Source organism: Pinus tabuliformis, chromosome 7 (assembly GCF_031772625.1).
Source record: "Pinus tabuliformis cultivar Carrire ecotype Pingquan chromosome 7, CPIR1, whole genome shotgun sequence".
NCBI lineage: Eukaryota > Viridiplantae > Streptophyta > Pinopsida > Pinales > Pinaceae > Pinus > Pinus tabuliformis.
The window spans coordinates 1,452,385,859-1,452,407,633 of record NC_142293.1 but is presented as its reverse complement, the minus strand read 5'-3'; the positions used below and the strand labels follow the sequence as shown (position 1 = coordinate 1,452,407,633).

General features: G+C 31.7%; 1 protein-coding gene across 4 annotated transcripts; it reads right to left on the bottom strand.

The window, feature by feature from the left end:
• Window positions 1-3,811: 3,811 nt before the first annotated feature.
• On the bottom strand, window positions 3,812-20,823 carry LOC149253179 (uncharacterized). 4 transcript variants are annotated; one of them, XM_089456767.1, is made up of 4 exons: window positions 20,697-20,823; window positions 20,529-20,610; window positions 15,486-15,977; window positions 15,035-15,386 (listed from the first exon to the last, which is right to left on the bottom strand). In XM_089456767.1, the coding sequence occupies exons 1-4, from the start codon at window positions 20,736-20,738 to the stop codon at window positions 15,337-15,339; spliced, it is 666 nt and encodes a 221-aa protein (XP_089312893.1). In that variant the 5' UTR covers window positions 20,739-20,823; the 3' UTR covers window positions 15,035-15,336. The 4 variants fall into 4 exon arrangements, with proteins under 4 accessions (XP_089312896.1, XP_089312893.1, XP_089312894.1 ...); XM_089456770.1 differs by lacking the exons at window positions 15,035-15,386; window positions 15,486-15,977 and adding an exon at window positions 3,812-4,029; XM_089456768.1 differs by lacking the exon at window positions 15,486-15,977.
• Window positions 20,824-21,775: the final 952 nt, after the last annotated feature.

The following is a 21,775-nucleotide window of genomic DNA, read 5'->3' as shown; positions in this document are numbered from 1 at the left end:
AACTTCTGTATATGGGCATATCTTCCTTATATGGGTAACTTTCGTATATGGGCATATTTTTTGTATATGCACATATATTGAAGTTGTGCATATATGAAATATATAGAAAATATGTGATACGTAAGATGCATATATAGAAGTTGTGTGGCTTCCGTATATGCACATATTATGTATATGTGCATGTGTTCCATATATGCACAACTTCAGTATATGTGCATATCTTTCATATATGCGCATCTCTGAAAATTGCACATATACCGTAGATGTGCATATACGGTAAATGTGCAACTTCATCTTTTGTATACGCACATGTGTTCCATATATCCACAACTTCCGTATATGTGCATATCTGAAATGTGTGACTTCTGTATATGTACATATTTTTGGTATATGCACAACATCAATATATACACAACTTCTGTATATGTACATATTTTTGGTATATGCACAACAATAGTATATACACAACTTCTGTATATGGGCATATCTTTCGTATATGGGTAACTTTCGTATATGGGCATATTTTTTGTATATGCACATATATTGAAGTTGTTCATATATGAAATATATAGAAAATATGTGATACGTAAGATGCATATATAGAAGTTTTGTGGCTTCCGTATATGCACATATTATGTATATGTGCATGTGTTCCATATATGCACAACTTCAGTATATGTGCGTATCTTTCATATATGCGCATCTCTGGAAATTGCACATATACCGTAGATGTGCTTATACGGTAAATGTGCAACTTCACTTTTGTATACGCACATGTGTTTCATATATCCACAACTTCCGTATATGTGCATATCTGAAAATTGCACATATACAGTAGATGTGTATATATGGTAAATTTGCAACTTCCATATATGTGCATATTTTCAGTAAAGGTGCAACTTTCGTATATGTGCATATCCTTTGTATATGTGTAACTTTCGTATACACGCATATCTTCCATATATGTGCAACTTCTATATATGCACATATCTTCCGTATATGCGCATATTTTTCATACACGAAAGTTGTGCATATACAGAAGTTGTGCATATCTGGAGACTGTCATTTATGCATATTACAAAAGTTGCGCATAACTTCTGTATATGTGAGCTTTTATATATGTGCATATATGGAAGTTGTATATGTGCAACCTCTGTATATGTACATATCCGTAAGTTGTGCATCTTCCATATATGTGCAACTTCTATATATGCACATATCTTCCGTATATGCGCATATTTTTCATACACGAAAGTTGTGCATATACAGAAGTTGTGCATATCTGGAGACTGTCATTTATGCATATTACGAAAGTTGCGCATAACTTCTGTATATATGAGCTTTTATATATGTGCATATATGGAAGTTGTATATGTGCAACTTCTGTATATGTACATATCCGTAAGTTGTGCATATGTAGAAGATATGTGCATATACATAGGCTATGCACATAACTTCCGTACATGTGCAGCTTTTGTATATGTGCATCTACCATATATACACAACTTCCATATATGCACACATACAAAAATTATGCACTTCCGTACATGTGCAACTTTTGTATATGTGCATCTACCATATATACGCAACTTCCATATATGCACACATACAAAAGTTGTGCACAACTTCAATATCCGTATGTATTCAGTCTTTGTATATGCACATATCTTCTTTATATGTGCATATACGAAAGATATGAGACATATAAGATGTGTATATATAAAAGTTGTGTGAATTTTGTATATGTACAACTTCATTATAAGTATAGTTTACATATATGCACATCTTCTATACATGTACAACTTTCATATATGCACAAATTCTATATATGTGCGTCTACAGAAGTTGCACACATGTGAAAAATCTCATATATGCATGAAGTGGGTTAAGCGTAAAAGTGTTTAGGTCAGATTGCATCATTCAAACTAAAATATTTGAAACTAAATTAATAGATTGAATATATGCGAATTACTAAAAATACTTATTTTAAAATGTTAAAATATATTAGATAATATAATATTAATAAATTAATATGAAAGAAAATCAACCATCATTACATTATTTGAAAACCAATTTGAATATTTAAAATTTAATTATAATAATAATATGAATTAGATAATATTTATTTTGATTTAAATAATCTAATATTGATTTACTAGCTTTTTTTTTTACTAGCTATATTTTTATGAGTTTTAATTATAATAATAAGATGAATTAGATAATATTTATTTTGATTTAAATAATCTAATATTGATTTACTAGCTTTTTTTTTACTACCTATATTTTTATAAGTTTTGATTCAAATTATTTAACGTTTTCTTCCAGATGTTCAATGATATCACTTTTTACCTAATTTTTTATAAGTTTTATTTTGAATTATTTAATGTCTTTTTCAAAATTCAATCGTAATTATAATTGTTGTGCCACCTCATTGGAATTGTCCTATATAAATTGGTTTAGCTTAACTTGTTTTTTAAGTTATATTGTTTTGGAAAATTTAATATAAGTTTGTTTTTAAAATTATTATTTAATTCGTGTATATAATTTTTATCATGTACATGATTGTATTTTTCTTTCATATAAATATTTGGCAGTTGATATTGATTATAGATTTAACTTGACTTATAATATGAGAAAAAAAAAATGGAAGATAGAAAACATAGTTTAATCTCATAAAACAGCTTAGTTTTGACATAATTACTTGCCCAATAACTTATTCATGGTTGATGAAGGTCAAGATATAGATTCTTATGATCATCTTTTTATTACGATAATTTAATAAGGATGATTTGTTAGATATTTAAAGATGACATGTTCGATATCTAAGGATGTTGTGCTTGATAGTCGAGGATATTTTGTTTGATATTACATGATATGGTTGTGTTAATTGTTGAGTTAACAATTAAAGCAAAAGAAGTACATCCATTATAGATTTGAAATATACAATAAACTTTTAATAACGACAAACAAAAAATAATTGTAATAAAAATTTATACCAATTCAATTTGATTTTACTTTAAGATAACTTATGTTATGAGTGACAAAAATTCCTAGAGCAACTTATTGTTTCTTATCCCAATTACAACACTTAACATAATATTTATGATCAAGTTAAAAGAACTAAGAGAAAAGAAAATGTAAAGGAAAAAATAAATAAATAATATCTAAAGCTACCACACTTGTCATGCATGTTTTGTCTTTTTACTAGTGTACATTTTCTTTAGGACACTCTAACTATGCATGCATATTTCTTCTGTGTATTCTCACCATACATTTTTTTTGTGCTCTTATTCTTTTATTCCCACCATAGATAAATAAAGGAATTGTTAAAATATATATATAAAACAAAAATAAAAGAAAAAATATCTTAAATAACACTGGATCAACTTGCCAATAAAGTTTTCATCTTTACATGTTAGTATTAAAGTGGTAAAAGCTCAAATCTTTATCTATTTTTGAAAATTTTATTGTAAGACATGTATAGTGTAATTTAAAACTTTAGTCTTCTTTTTCATAAATTTAAAATTAAAATAAATCTAAATCCATGTGTGTGTGTGTGCGCTCTCTCTTCATGTACATGATACATATATTATTACAATTAAGAAAAGTTCCATGGTAATGAGATGTTAGCCCATACATGTAACATCGAGTAAGATATAAATATATAAGTAGCTTAACTTGCAAATTTGATAATTTGTACATAAATAAAAAAATTCCATTCTAACTACATTTATCAAAAGTAATGTAACATTGATAGAATATAACATCAAATCCACATCTTGAATTTAAAATTCAATGATGACATTGTCATATACACAAGTCCATATTCATATATTTGTATTCAAAATCGGTTCAATTATACATTTTTCTTTTTAAAAAAATGGAACTTCATTCCCAACATAGATAATGGAAGTTCATGCCCATAGATGACATAATGGCAAATTGGCATCATGACTAATCTAGAAAATCGGTCTATAAGTCACCGTCACCACTCTTGGCACTCCCACGTGCATTTCCAAATTGAAATTGCTGTGAAAATTACAATAATCAATTAGTTATAAAAACTAAAATGCATAGAATCAATTCTATTAATTCATGATAAGATTTTGATCAACTATTCATTCTCACCGTGAAGATCCAAGGCGATGGAGAAGGTTGCCCTTCTTAGGTAGATGGTGGAGCATTTAGTGTTGGATATAGGTGTGGTTCAGGGGTGATGGATAAAGGCATGGCATAGGTGAAATATAAATAAGGTAGTGGGTGTGGGCGGTGATCCACCTGCATCAGTTGTACGATAGTGGGAATCACCCTAAGGGGGAAATTGGAATGTTCAGGATGGATAATTGAAACAATGAGAAGGGTGAGATGACTGAAGGGTAAGGGTGGGCATTGAGAAGGTTTTGGGGAGGTGGTTATAGTCATCAAAGAATTTATGAAAGAAAAAGGTGGTGGGTGTGGGGAATGATACATCCCCATCAGTTCTACAATAGGGGGAAGCACCCTCAGAGAGGAAATTGGGATGCTAATGCCTAGAGCAATGTTCCCAATCTTATATTTTTTTCAGCAATATGCCCACCAAATAATCCAAGTCGACAAGTTGGAACATTGTGATATGTGGGTCCCTTGATTGTAATAATAAAAAAGTTTATATATTGAAACAAATGCACTGAAAATGATAATATATCGTATTTCACATAAAATAATGCATAATATCAAATTTCCATACCAATTTTGTGTATAATAGAATGTCACATTAACTCAGGGATGTGGTCCACATTTCTTTGTTTTTGAGAAGATATCTCCAATTGTTCATACATGCCTTTTTTTTTGCACAAACTTGTCGAACGCTTTCAAATTGTAGTTTATCTTTCCCTGATTTTGACTTGCAACTACATCACCTTTCTTTATTGAAGACCTGAAATAACATAATTTTTAAAGAGAATATACATTAACAATATTTTTTGTCTCTTATAAAAAGAATAAACACTTCACCTTAACGCTTCAATTTCAGCAATAACATCATCTATGATGAAGGCTTGAACAACTAATCTCGTCACTCTTTATTTTCAATGGAAAATAAGGTAGAGATCCATTTACAAATATCAGCTATAGAATTGCGTTATGATATCACCCAAGCTACTGAATAAATTTCAAAAAAGTGAAATCAAAAATAGTATCATATTCACGAGTAGATAGGTTAAATTTCTTCTCTATATGTAAGGCAATTTTCTATTGAAAATGTCACTCAAACTAAGGGTTGATAGGGGGACAAAGCATTGGGATTGATCTTTCTTTCTCTTCTTAGGTGATTCTCATTCCATCACTTCAACAACTTATAAATGAACCCATCCACCTAGTTGAGTGAATGAATGAGATTGACCCCCAAATCAACCAACATATATTTGCTTCTCAACCATCCAATTAACGTTCAACTGCTTTATACAATGAATGGGAGGATCGAGATTTAGCCCAACCATTAGTTTCTTAGGTCAAATAAGTCTTATAGTGAAATGACAAAGGTCAAAGAAGGCACAACCAATAGGAGTTTTCGTCAAGTGCATAAATGTGAGGGAACAACAGACAAATCTAGTCAAGTCATCCTAAGAGGGATTAATGTCTCACGACTCTTGAGAGAGTGAGAAATTCCCAATGGGAAGACCTTATTTTTTCACCTATCTAACTAACCATATTAGTTAAGCTCTATTTGAGAAAAGAGTAAAAAATAAATAAAAGACCCACACAAGACCATCCCTTATTTTTCTATTTTATTAAAAGCGCAATAGGTTGAAGCATCCTCCATTTAAAAACAATTTCAATCGAGATAGTAATAAGAACTCAAAATATTTTAAAGAGAATGATTACCTCAATGCTAGTGTTGTCAATGAAGAGGGGAAAATATCAATGATGTGGTTGATCATGTGTGGCTTGCTAGTAATAATAGACCCCTTATTTACACTCAAATGTTGTCATTCTTGTGTCATAGCTTTGAAACAAATCAATGCAATGGACTAATGAGAATGGCAGTTTTCAATAATAAAGATGGCAAAGGAAAAATGAAAGCACTAAATAAAGTTTTGATTTAAACAAACAAACAAAAACGATATCAAATATGTTTTATATGGCTTATTCAAATACCTATATAGATACTAACAACTGAAAACACTACATTTTTACCGTACAACATATATTTTCCTATATTTTTCCTTTTTAATTACTCCTTATGAATACACATTCTAATATTTTAATGTAAATTTCAAATACCCTCATTTTTCTTTCTATACAAGGACCAACAGAGTTTATAATCCAAATTATCCAAATTAGAGGACAACAATGACCAACCAAAATTACTGACGACCCAATAAAACACGGCAACGCCTATTTCCAACTCTATAAATCCATTAATACACCCCCTACAGACCTCAGGTCACGTACACTCTGACATCTATTTAATTTTCAGCGAACACTTTCTGGTAACCATTCTACCGAAATGGAAATCCGGTTTCCCTTTTCCAATTCTGAGAGGGTTTTACAGGCAACTCCGCCTGCGAATGTATATGCATACATGTATTGGATGGATGACATGGTAACCATTCTACGAAATGGAAATCCGGTTTTCCCTTTTCCAGTTTTGACAGGTTTTTTACGGGCAACTCCCCCTGTGGATGTATGCATACATGGTTCCATGTCGTACTCTTGGATGGCGGATAAAGATGAAAGGGAATGACATGTATATAACTTACCATCTCATGTCGCATACTCCACCCCACGCTGTCAATTCAACACATAATTAATGCGTATTATTTTCCAAATTTTGATTTGTATAATGGCGTTCTAAAATTCGAATTAGAATTTTGAATTTGTCAACCGGCCTTACCCTATTTTGCTATTTTGTTTTAGAAATTTGAAACAGAAAGTTGGGCCTAGGGCGGAGGTGGATTCTTCATTTCAACTCAGCTCCAAACATGAACGTATCGGCAGTGGTTGGGCCCTCTGATCGAAGTCATCCACACCGCTACTCACTCCATTGAGCGGGAGATCAATTCTGTCAATGGATTGAGACATGGCTCTTCACGGCAGCAACTTCCAGGGAACACCCATTGGATTGTCCATGGAAAACAAAAGAATCTCTTTGGCAACCATCGGGAAGCTCATCTTCGCTCAGTTCTAGAGCTCGTTTGTTAGAATAGCGATTTTCCTTCCCATCTCAACAGTGGCCGCAATCCCAGGTAGCTCATTCTACATTTTCACCTTTATACAACTCATTCTGATTCTGTCCGAGATATAATCATCGGTATGCTTTCCTGGGCTACTACGCTAGGGATACTTCAGATCAAGAAGGAAGTATGCATTAGGACCATGGTTTGCAGGGGGCCGAGATCACCATAGCAGCTAATTATTGTGGCCATGGTTATTGGATGAAATTTTCTTCATAAAAATACATATGAGCTTTTCAGGGGTCCCAGTGATTTGGCTGAAAATTTATTTGTGGCAGTAATAGGTTTTGTTTTTCAGAGTTACCAGTCACGTGGTCGTGGTTAACTATTCTGGTTTTTCAAAGTAATCAGCCATACGACCATGATTAACCTTTTGAGTTTTCTTGGTAAAAAAATAAATTAAGGCTAAGCCGAAAATCTATATCCATTTCCATAGATTAAGTTTTCTTTTTTTAAGTTCAAAGGAAAAATATAACAAGAATATTATTTTATTTTATCATCACCGTTTTCTGTAATGATGTTTCATTGTTTTCTTTCCCATGGATATTATTTTGTAAACAAATATTATTTTTTTTATTGATTATAATGTTATTTTAATAATAAAATTATGATATAGAAGGTTAAATACGTTAAAGTTTTGATCTTTTAAGATCGGTCATTCCTCTCATGTATTTATAATTTTTTTTAATTTAAAATTAGGTTTTCCATTTTTTAATTAAAAAAAAAAATATTTAGAAAAAATATTATTTTTATTTATTTAATATTTAACAAATAAATATAAAAATAATTAATTTATTTTTAATATATTTTTTTATGATTAAAAAGTTTTGGAAATAATCATAAAAATGTATTTTTCATTTTCATTTTTTTGGAAGTTAGTTCATTAGTTTTTTTTGGAAGTTAATTAAAATTTAATGATTTAGAAGTAAAGACCCGTTTTATAAGAAAATTGGGTGCTTAGCTAAGCTACTAACTTAAAAAATTAAATTATTGACCATTGAAGTTATTTAAGAAATTAGTATTTTAAACATTTTCTAAAATTTTATTAATTGCAAATAGATAAGTAATGAATGAACCTTTTATTCAAATTATAGAAATATGGAAAATTTATTGCATAAAAAATGGTGGGCAACTATCCACATGGCATTCTCTCTTGCAATGTTATAATAAATTTCATAAAATTTGTTTAAACAATTTCAAAACTAATTGAAATTCAAATTTCTTTAACCAAAATAAAAAACAATATATAGTCTGCCTCTACTGCTATAAGAATATGACTATGACCTTAATTTTCAACATGTGCATTAAATTTAAGGTAAAGTGCATTTATTAATGAACTAAAAAGTCTTAGGTTTATGGTCTTTGTTCATCATTCTAAACGATTTGGAGGAAATAAATTAAAAGAGGACACCACCTATAGTAAACTATTTTCACCCCTACATTATTCATTTGAGTGTTTTGTTTAAATGACTTCACGTATTTGAGTGATATATATATATATATATATATATATATTTGGAGCAAATAAATAAAAATAAGTCACCCCCTAGATTTAATTATTTGCACCTCTACATTATTCATGTGAGTGTTTTGTTTGTATGGATGTACTTCTTTTATATATATATAGAGTGAGGAGAATCATCAAAGGTTGTTATCTTTGAATATAGGATGACTAGTAATTTCCTAAAACATTGTCACGTAAAATAAATGGTTAGTGGTCCATAAGGGAAGAGGCTTTCACTCTTGCCATATGCCTTTAGGTTTTGGGCCATTAATCTATTTCCTTACATTAAAAGAAGATGAGTTATTAGCTAATCATAAGTAGTTTTAGGTCTTACTCAAGGACCATTTGGGAAATTTCATTCCTTATAGTATCCCCAAAATAGCTAGTATCCCTTGTGCTCCATCACTGATAATGCTAAATAGAGCTCATGTGGTATGAAGTATCCACCTCAACCTAGCTCCATATATGAAGCGAGGATACTATACTCAATTGTAGTTTTAAAATGTGAAGCATTATCATAATTATGTTTTAAAAAAATGTGTGGAGCAATAAGGAGATTAAGAATAAAATAGATTTGAATTACTAAAAAGAAATCATCAACTTCAAGTTATAGGGTTCAAACTATCTTCTTATGGTTGAAAGTTAGAACAAATTACTTCGGTTTATAAGGAATTAAGTATTGGAAAAGGCATAATACAACTTTACACAAACAACTCAAATTGGTGAGATAAATAATGTAGAGGATGAAAAAACTCTCTTCAAGTGGTAATGTGCCATGACATCAAATTCAATTTTCAAAACATTATAACTATAATCTTAATGTTATGGGCATTATAATTATTTGCGGTGAAGTAATTAACTCATTTGTTGGTATTGATATGAAATTTAAGTATTCAATTGTGTATTAGTGGTATGTGAACCCAGCAATGAAACAGTAGAACCAAAACAAAATTTGGAGAAGAGGAATGGAGAATGTTGTTAGAATCAATCAATTCAATTTTCAAAACATTATAACTATAATCTTAATCTTATGGGTATTATAATTATTTGCGGTGATATAATTAACTCATTTGTTGGTATTGATATGAAATTTAACTATTCAATTGTGTATTAGTGGTATGTGAACCCACCAATGAAACAGTAGAACCAAAACAAAATTTGGAGAAGAGGAATGGAGAATGTTGTTAGAATCAATCAATTAATTTAGTTTCAAATGTTTTAGTTAGAATGACACAATCTCACCTAAATACTTTTAAACCTAACACCCTTCATGAATATATGAGATCTTTTGCGCGTGTGCAACTTCCATATAAGAACATATACAAAAGTTCCGCATATACAAAATATATGCACATATACAGAAGTTGTGCATATACCAATTATGCACAAATTCTGCATATGCGCATATATGGAAGTTGTCAACCCTCCTCATCCGTTAGCTCTCCTAGAAGTCAATTCTCTTTGATGTCTCATGTTTCAAGCCAAGGATTGAATCCTTCCTCGTCCTCCATTAACCAGTTCCCTCCCCTGGTCTAAGTGAACCAAACCCCTCTCTCCTCGTCTTCCCCTTCTTCATCAGTTGTTAACCTTTCGATAAAGAGAGATCAATCTCTACCTCCTATACCCCCATTAAGGTAAACATCGATGTTAGTTAGAGACTAAGACTAAGACACTAGTTCTATTGACTATCAATATTATTATCTTTTCTTCCTCTTGACTTCCATTCTGCTTCGACCTCCTTAACACCGAGACTGAGATCTCTTTACTCGTCGTGACCTTTTCTCTATGGTAGTATAGAGACTTCCTCACTGCGTAATACTACAATATAATGGCACCTAAGTTGTGAGGCATCAAACCCTTCTCATTGTGGTAGCATTAAAGTGTAATGATACCGAATTATGAGACCTTCAAACTCTTCTTGTTGTGGTAGCTCTGAATTGTGGTAACACCGAAGTTGTCATTATAATTGTTATCTGAATCTCAGAGGTATACCCGAACTCCTTGACTGTGAGATAACACCAAACTTACCTCTACAATATTATATCTTTATCCAAGCTCCTTTAGCGAACTTGCCTCTGCAATCCTGTAGCTTATCTGAGCTTCTTCACTGAACTGATATTCGAACTTGTCTCGTGTGGAAATGCAAAGACCCTTCACACACATATATAGTGGCTTTTCTATATAGATAAGTCGACATGTTTATATGAATATGTGTCTCCATAAGGTGAAGCCCACATGAGTTATTCACTTTATCTAGAGGTCGAATTGAAGAGGAGAACTTGTGCCTGTCTTTGGAGGGCTACTCGACCATTCTATTGACTCATATACATTTGTAACAGGACCAAGAATGGTTCTTCATACATGAAATTGACTCTATTTGACTCGTATGACAAATCCTAAAGGCTCTTAATGGGATCCATCTAAAAAGAAAACTTCTTTCTCATGAAACCCATGAGTCAAGCATACAATCATTTTATTTTTCTTCTTTACATAAATTACACAAAACACATAATTACACATGTCATTATGAAGACCGAACCTAGTTACACTTTTCAACACTTCCTCTTAACTAGGGAGGTATTCATAATGGTACTTGGCCATTCTCAATGAAGAATTTCTCATAAGAAGAATCATATTGGTATCCCATCTTTATAGCATCATATCAACCAACACTGTCACATAGAAAAGCCTTGACTAATAGCTCTATCTCTCCACAGGATCTAAGCTCAATGTTGGCGAGACCAATGATTTATAGACACTCTCATCATTATCTCTCCCTAAACATACCCCACCCGAGTTCTTAGGCTGTGTTCCATTAGGACTATTCTTATCTTAGATTCCCAATCCTCAAAGAATACAGGTCCTCTACGACTACTCTTATCTTGGATGCCTTATCTCATCTTTAAAGAGGATCGGATGCCAGATATTTACCAGTCCTTCATTCTTTCTTCCCAGTGAAGACAATAATGATGTGTCTATCTCTCCCTATTAATTATGGAGGACATATCTATTCCAATAAAGGAATGTACTCATTCCTATAGAAGGAATGTACCTAAGCTCCCTCTTGGCTTAGGAATTTCTAAGTTTCTTCCAATTAAGAAACTTTCTTCCATGATCCCTCTTAATTAGGGACCTACAACAACTGCTCAAGTGTAGACGGAAACAAAACCAATCGCTTGAAGAGATCCTTCCTTTGATGTCATGAATTTATTTGTCAAGTAGTCTTCATCTTTTGGGACATCTTCATAGGTCACAAACCATGCATCACTTTCATCCATGAGTCAATCATGTCATCATTCCTTTCATCAGAAAGTGATCCATCAGTCAAGTTGCCTTCTTCATGCTATCTTATTTGGAAGGATCTTATACCCTTCTACATGGCATTCTTGGAAGACCTACATAAGACCATCCAGATATTGTTAAAAAATATGAAATGAACACTTAAATCAAAATCACCTTTGTGATGGTGTTTCATCATGACATCTTCCTTTTGGCATTAACATCCTTCTTACATGTTCACACATCTCTTATATATATATATATATATATATATTGTCAAGGATCTCCATCTTTTGCAGACTTCCATTAGATTATCCATATCTTTCAAGGATGTTTCATAGTCAAATCTTTCACTTCTTGGAATGTGTTGACTGCCTTCTTCCATGGTTGCATAGTCTATGCTCTCTTCATTTCTTTCTTCACACATGACATTCCTAGGAACTTCCAATCAGAGTTCCTCTAGTTGTTGTCAACCACCTCATATTCCATATGAGGACATATTATGTTGATTTCATCTAGTGTGACACATGCCTTATAGCATCGACTTTCATGGGAGGAGATTCCTTTTCTTTGATCATGCTTCTCAAGATAGAGTAGTGATCCATGTTACCTACAACCATACAACATGACTTTATAATATTGAATACAAGCATACATACCTATTTTACCTTTAGGTTATCTATGATTATTTCAACAGCTTCCTTGATTGAAAAGAGTTTCAACACCTTGATTTGCTTCATCTCTTATGCCATCATACCATTATCCTATGAATTCCACAAGTTGGAGTTCTTGATGAAACACTTGCTTCCTCTCTATATTGGCGAACCTTCTGATATATGCGCAACTACCGTATATGAGTATATCTTTCGTATATGTGAAGTTTTTGTATATGCGCATATTTTTCGTATATGCACATACACATGTACAACTGCAACCTTCATATATACAGAACCCCAATATATATGCGTATTTTCCATATGTGCACAACTTTTGTGTATACACATACAGAAATTGTGCACTGTAGAGAAAGTATGCACATTTACAAAAGATACACACATATACGGAACAAACAACAACAAAAAAAAGCATATATACGGAAGATATGCGCATATACAGAAGTTGTGCAGAACTCTAACCTCCATATATGTGCATGTTTTCCGTATACGCACTTCTTCCGTATAGGCACATAAGATATGCGCATATGGAGGCTGTCAGATGTGCCTATATGGAGGATATGCGTATATACGGAAGTTGCACATGATATATGCACATATCTTCCGTATATGTGTAGCTTTAATATATACATTTCAAGTATATGTGCATATCTTCTGAATATGTGTATATACGGAAGATATGTGAATATACGTAAGATACACATATAGAGAGAATATGCACACATATAAAAGTTCTGCATATACAGAAGATATGTGCAGGTAGAGAAGTTGAGCATATACAAAAAGTTGAGAATAACTTCAACTTTCTTATATACTCAACTTTAACCTCCATATATATGTGGATTTCTGTTTATGTGCATACACAGAAAATATGCACATACATATAAGTTGTGCACATACGGAAGATATGTGATACGGAATATGTACATATACAGAAGTTGTGCTACCTCCGTATATAAAATTTATGCTTCTTTCGTAAATACACATCTTCTATATATGTTCAAATCTTCTGTAAATACACGTAACTTATGTATATGTGCACATCTTCCATATATGCGCAACTTCCGTATATGCATATATCTTTCGTATATGTGAAGCTTTTGTATATGCACATATTTTTCGTATATGCACGTACACACAGAAAATATGCACATACATATAAGTTGTGCACATATGGAAGATATGTGATACGGAATATGTACATATACAGAAGTTGTGCTACCTCCGTATATAAAATTTATGCTTCTTTCGTAAATACACATCTTCTATATATGTTCAAATCTTCTGTAAATACACGTAACTTATGTATATGTGCACATCTTCCATATATGCGCAACTTCCGTATATGCATATATCTTTCGTATATGTGAAGCTTTTGTATATGCACATATTTTTCGTATATGCACGTACACATGTACAACTGCAACTTTCATATATACACAGCTCCAATTATATGCTTATTTTCCATATGTGCACAACTTCTGTATGCATATTATGGTCCAAGTTGTGCACAACTTCTTTATATACTTAGCTTTTGTATATTATATGTGCATATACATAAGTTTCACATATATAGAGGATATACGCATATACGGAAGTTGTGCATATCTTATACACAACTTTCGTATATACGTAGCTTCCATATATGCGCAAATACAAAAGTTGAAAATAACTTCAACCTTCTTATATATTCAACTTTAACCTCCATATATATGTGGACCTTCTGTTTATGTACATATACGGAAAATATGCACATACATATAAGTTGTGCACATACGGAAGATATGCGATACAAAATATGCACATATATGAAGTTGTGCTACTTCTGTATATAAAATTTATGCTTCTTTCGTAAATACACATTTTCTATATATGTTCAAATCTTTCATATATGTGTATATCTTTTTTATATGTGAAACTTTTGTATATGTGCATATTTTTTATATATGTGTATATTTTTCATATATGCACATATACGAAAAAAACGCATATACAGAAAAAAAAAAAAATAAATAAATAAATAAATTGTGCATTTACGGAAGATATGCGCATATGTGGAAGCTGTGCAGAGCTCTAACCTTTATATATACGTTTTTTGCCCTATACTTCGTGTATTCTCTTAATTTATTAAACAAGAGGTCAATCCATGGTAATGATATGTTTGTCGAGGCATGCAACATCAAATAAGATATAAATATAAAAGTAACTTAAATTGCAAACTTGATAATTTGTAAATAATAAAAGCAAAATCCATTACAACTACATTCATCAAAAGTAATGTAACATTGATAGAATATAACATTGCATTCACATAAGGATTTAAAATTCAATGAAGATGTTGTCATAAACACAAGTCTAAATTTATGTATTTTTATTCAAAATTGGTCCAACTATACATTTTTCTTTTTTACAAAATAGAACTTCATTTCCAACATAGATAATGGAATCTCATGCCTATAAATGACATAATGGAAAAACAACATCATGATCGATCTAAAGTATGGGTCTATAAGTCACCCTCGTCCCTCTTGGCACTCCCAGATGGATTTCCAAATTGATATCTCTGCAAAAATTACATTTCCAACATAGATAATGGAATCTCATGCCCATAAATGACATAATGGAAAAACAGCATCATGATCGATCTAAAATATGGGTCTATAATTCACCCTCGTCCCTCTTGGCACTCCCAGGTGGATTTCCAAATTGATATCTCTGCAAAAATTACAATAATCAATTAATTGTAAAAATTGAAAGGCATAGAATCAATTTCATTAATTCATGATGATATTTTGATCAAATACTCATTCTCACCATGAGGATCTGAAGCAATGGAGAAGACAACCCTTCCTGGGTAGATGGTGGAGCACTTGGTGATAGATATAGGCATGGTGGAAGTGAAATAGGGAAAAGGTAGTGGGTGTGGGCGACGATACACCCCCACCAATTGTACGATAGTGGGAATCACTGTAGGCCGGGGGGTTAACCTAAGGGGGGAAATTGGAATGTTAAGAGTGGATGATTTAAAAAATAAGAATGGTGGATGACTAAAGGGTATGGGTGAGCATTGGGAAGGTATTACAAAGGTGGTTATAGGCATGGAAGAATTTATGAAGGAAAAAGGTGGTGGGTGTGGGCGATGATACATCCTAATTGGTTGTACAATAGGGGTAAGCACCTTTGGGGAGGATATTGGGATGTTAATGGCTGAAGTAGTGTTTCCAATGCTAGATCTTTTTTCAATAGCATGTTCATCAAATAAACGAATTCGACAATTTGAAATGTTGTGAGATGTGGGTCCCTCAGCTGTAACAATAAAAAAAGTTCATATAGTTATGCAAATGTATTGAACATGATAATATATCGCATTTAACGTAAAACAATGCATAGCATGAAATTTCCATAACAATATTGGGTATAATAGAATCTTGCATTATCTCAGGCGCGTGGTCCACATTTCTTTGTTTTTTAGAAGATAACTCCAATTGTTCATCCATTCTTTTTTTTCTTGCATGAACTCATCCAACCCTTTCAACCCTTGAAGAGAGAAGAGAGTTTTTTCATCCTCTACATTATTTATCTCACTAATTTGAGTTGTTTGTGTAAAGTTGTATTATGCCTTTTCCAATACCTAATTTCTTATAAACTGAAGTATTTTTTTCTAACTTTCAACGATAAGAAGATAGTTTGAACCCTATAACTTGAAGTTTATGATTTCTTTTTAGTAATTCAACTCTATTTTATTCTTAATCTCCTTATTGCTCCACATTTTTTTTTTAAATAATTATGATAATGCTTCACATTTTAAAACTACAATTGAGTATAGTATCCTAGCTTCATATATGGAGCTAGGTTGAGGTGGATACTTCATACCACATGAGCTCTATTTAGCATTATCAGTGATGGAGCACAAGGGATACTAGCTATTTTGGGGATACTATAAGGGATGAAATTTCCCAAATGGTCCTTTAGTAAGACCTAAAACTACTTATGATTAGCTAATAATTCATCTTCTTTTAATGTAAGGAAATAGATTAATGGCCCAAAACCTAAAGGCATATGGCAAGAGTGAAAGCCTATCCCCTTAAATAGAAATTACTAGTAATCCTTTATTCAAAGATAACAACCTTTGATGATTCTCCTCTTTCTCTCTCTCTCTCTCTATATATATATAAGTAGTACATCCTTACAAACAAAACACTCACATGAATAATGTAGAGGTGCAAATAATTAAATCTAGGGGGTCACTTATTTTTATTTATTTGCTCCACATATATATATATATATATATATATATATATATATATATATATATATATATAACACTCAAATAAGTGAAGTCATTTAAAGAAAACACTCAAATGAATAATGTAGGGATGAATATAGTTTACTATAGGTGGTGTCCTCTTTTAATTTATTTCCTCCAAATAGTTTAGAATGATGAACAAAGACCATAAACCTAAGACTTTTTAGTTTATTAATAAATGCACTTTACCTTAAATTTAATGCACATGTTGAAAATTAAGGTCATAGTCATATTCTTGTACCAGTAGAGGCATAGTATATATTGTTTTTTATTTTGGTTAAAGAAATTTGAATTTCAATTAGTTTTGAAATTGTTTAAACAAATTTTATGAAATTTATTATAACATTGCAAGAGAGAATGCCATGTGGATAGTTGCCCACCATTTTTTGTGCAAGAAACTTTCCATATTTCTATCATTTCAATAAAAAATTCATTCATTACTTATCTATTTGCAATTAATAAAATTTTAGAAAATGTTTAAAATACTAATTTCTTAAATAACTTCAATGGTCAATAATTTAATTTTTTAAGTTAGTAGCTTAGCTAAGCACCCAATTTTCTTATAAAACAGGTCTTTATTTCTAAATCATTAAATTTTAATTAACTTCCAAAAACGCTAATGAACTAACTTCCAAAGAAATGAAAATAAAAAATACATTTTTATGATTATTTCCAAAACTTTTTAATCATAAAAAAAATATATTAAAAATAAATTAATTATTTTTTATATTTATTTGTTAAATATTAAATAAATCAAAATAATATTTTTCCTAAATAATTTTTTTAATTAAAAAATTAAAAACCTAATTTTAAATTAAAAAATATATATAAATACATGAGAGGAATGACCGATCTTAAAAGATCAAAACTTTAACGTATTTAACCTTCTATATCAGAATTTTATTATTAAAATAACATTATAATTAATCAAAAAAATAAAATTAATATTTGTTTACAAAATAATATCCATGGGAAAGAAAACAATGAAACATCATTACAGAAAACGGTGATATAAAATAAAATAATATTCTCGTTATATTTTTCCTTTGAACTTTAAAAAAGAAAACTTAATCTATGGAAATGGATATAAATTTTCGGCTTCCCTTTATCCACGACCAGAATAGTTATCCACGACCACGTGACTGGTAACTCTGAAAAACAAAACCTATTACTGCCACCAATAAAGCTCATACGTATTTTTATGAAGAAAATTTCATCCAATAACCATGGCCACAATAACTAGCTGCCATGGTGATCTCGGCGCCCTACAAACCATGGTCCTAATGCATACTTCCTTCTTGATCTGAAGTATCCCTAGCGTAGTAGCCCAGGCAAGCATACCGATGATTATATCTCGGACAGAATCAAAATGAGTTGTATAAAGGTGAAAATGTAGAATGAGCTACCTGGGATTGCGGCCACTGTTGAGATGGGAAGGAAAATCGCTATTCTAACAAACGAGCTCCAGCACTTGGAGATCGGGTTGTTTCCTCAAGTTGCTCTTGGAGATCGGGTTGTTTCCTCAAGTTGCTCTAATGGACGGAAGGCTAAAATCAATTCATGGGTCCTCTGCCTAGTAGCTTGGTTCACCAAATGAATTGAAAGGATTGAATTTTGGAGCAAAATAATCCTCCAACAGTTTGTTCATTGACATTATATTAGGTAAACAATTTACAAATCTTTACCACTCAAATAACAAAAATTCCAGCGCTTATTTCTAGGATTTTGTAAGGTAACAATTCTTACATATTTTGATCTCTATTTCAATTGCTTGTACGTGGACAAGACAAATTCCATCTGATCTGAAAACGAAAGAGACACTTCAATTTTTGTTTGATATATAACTAACATATAGAGTTCACCCTAATGTTTGGTGTTGGAAAACGCAGTTGCCCGGTTGGTTGTTTACCAGGTTTTTTGGAAATCCACTTTGCCAATTTCTTTAGAATTGGCCGATGCTTTATGCTTTCACGAGTAATTCAACCATACAGTCTTCGTTACAATGAATCCAGTGAGCTAAATATAACTATACGCTATTGCGAAGGTTGCAAGTCTTCGTTACAATGAATCCAGTGAGCTAAATATAACTATACGCTATTGCGAAGGTTGCTAGGCGTTTGACCGCTATCCGCTCACTCACATTTATGCAAATTCTAACTTTAATTTTATAAGGAACCTTTGACCGAGAGCTGTTAACCGAAGTGAGCGACCCACTAAAGCTATGGACATAAAATGAGAAACTAACTTTGCCTTTAATCGATCAATCGTTTAGACAAAAAATTCTAAAATGTTCTTCTATCAACTGTGTTCCAAGTACACGACAACATTATTATCCAGAGCCTGGTTTATTCCTAGCAAAGCAAGGAAAGGTTCCAAAGTAACCAAATCTGGAACATTCTATTGACTATGCTAGTTTTCAGGTTCCAAAGTAACCAAATCTGGAACATTCTATTGACTATGCTAGTTTTCATCACTAAAGGCTTATACTTTCCAAAACACTCTACAGTATCATTATTAGCTGGCTTATTCTGGAACTACCCCTTTCTGGGAGCTTATGCTTAAGATGTACAACACAGAGTGACACTTAAAAACTATAACTTTTGTTTATATACTTTTTTAATGCAGTTGCAAAGATTATAGGTTTGTATTTGTGAATGGAATAATATTAAAAACGGTAACTTTTGTATTGAAAAAAATTAGTAAAATGGCAAATAGTATTTACAAATAAGTAAATTTATATGTTATTTTTGTATTGAAAAATAGTTATAAAATTGTAAACAGTTGAGGCAAATAAATAGTACGTAAATTTATATGTTATTTCTATATTGAAAACAAATTAGAAAATAACACCTTGTAACTATATTTATAATAATTTGTGAATGGTATAATAAGTAAATTTACAATATTAAATTTCATATATAAATTTTTAAAAATATATTAAGTATTTGTAAGATGTGTATTCTCTGATAATTTGTGAATCGTATAATAAGTAAATTTACAATATTAAATTTCATATATAAATTTTTTAAAATATATTAAGTATTTGTAAGATGTGTATTCTCTAATTTTTGGCAGAGACTAATTTTTTTAGTATCAAATGGATTTCGAATTCGGTAACTATAATTAGAACATAAACTAGATCTGGGATCGGAACAACAAAAATAGTGGTGAATATGGCTACAGCCAATCGCGGCCTCCTTTTCCTTCTAAGGCAAGGCAACTGCTCACACAATGGGTGAGTTATATGCAATATCATTACATAGTTTGCAGAAATAATGGTTATTCATAGGTTTCACAAGACCATGTGGTCTCGACAAAAGGTTCAGTCAACCACTACTTTTCAAACGGTTCAGTCAACCACTCCTTTTCAAACTTCAAACTCAGCAACCACTAAAATTAAAATGACCATTCATTGTCTTCTCACAAAATATTTACATGAAAATTAAACATGTGCAGAGCAGTATACACCTTGTGTTTCTTTCCCAACATTCAGTGACTTCTTTTCTTAATACAAATAAAAAAAATGTAAACATGGGTAGCTAAACACATACCGTTGTTTTTTCTCTTTTCAATTCTACCCATTCCATTCAAAGCTCTGTAATGTACCGTTTCCAATATTTTCTCCTCCACTAACTGTACAGCGATAATAAAAATGTATTGGACAAAATGCCAAGGGAACAGATAATTGTTCTAAGAGAAAACACTCGAGGTGTCTTTACCTGAATACCAGAAATCCCTGGTACAAACCACCATGGCCCCATGGATTTCAGAAATGGAACGGTGAAATTTTTTTACTATGTGAAACACTGATAACCGGACTCCGGACTCAAATGATAAAATAGGAATGAAATTAAAAGGCAGTTTTAGACATAGATATATAGAGGGTAGGGTGTCACCGGTCGTATCAGTCACATACCTAATGTGACAGGCGTGCCATTCACGCCACTGCTGCGTCGCACAGTCGATGTCCTTCAAACCAGCGATGTGATGGATACGGTCTTCTTTCAGTCTGATGGATGTCGGTCTCGTGGCCTCCATCCATTATTCTGGTCAGGATATTCTGTGCAGATAGATATTAGGGTAGGGCCGATAAACGTCAGGGTAGGGTTTCATCGGTCTTATCAGTGACAAACATAACACTACGAAAACTTGCAGACGTGCCTTTCACGCCACTGCTGCGTCGCACATTTGATGTCCTTCAAACCGGCGACGTGATAGATATGGGCAGAAAATAACTAAGGCTTGGCCTCATGACCTCCAGGCTCCAACGATTATTCTGCCCCATATTTTAATAATTCAAAGTTAAAAATAATGAGGTAAATGGACTTTTATCAAAAATTTAGTTTATATTCTCTTTTTAATTTTCAATTTTTTTCACAAATTGAACATTGATGAGCGGAGGAGATGCTTAAAGGATCAGGCCCACGCTTGAAGCATATACTTCCTTAGCATATTATATTTTGTTTGTTTTATTGAACAGTTTAAAAAGTCTTCCAGTTACACCAAGCGTAATTATTTCAGTATGAGGATGTCTCTTTAAGTATTAGCACAACCATGAGCAGGAACATATAATAAATTGATTTAAATAGAAGTTGAGTTATATTATGAATACAAATAATATTATCTTTTTGTCAATGAAAATTAATGAAGACTATTTATTTAACATCAAAATTTTAATAATAAAAAATTATATTTGCATTCAATCCATTTTGATTCCTAAAGAATTATATTTGCATTCAATCCATTTTGATTCATAGTACTTATTGTCATGTTTTTATATTAATTAGACATATAAAAG

Excerpts from the sequence above, each read along its gene's own strand:
- LOC149253179 (XM_089456767.1), bottom strand. The coding sequence starts at position 20,738 with ATGGGGCCATGGTGGTTTGTACCAGGGATTTCTGGTATTCAG. Across the intron at positions 20,611-20,696 it reads CAGGGATTTCTGGTATTCAG|TTAGTGGAGGAGAAAATATT; the intron begins GTAAAGACACCT and ends ATCGCTGTACAG. Across the intron at positions 15,978-20,528 it reads TGAAAAGAGAAAAAACAACG|CTGAGGGACCCACATCTCAC; the intron begins GTATGTGTTTAG and ends TTATTGTTACAG.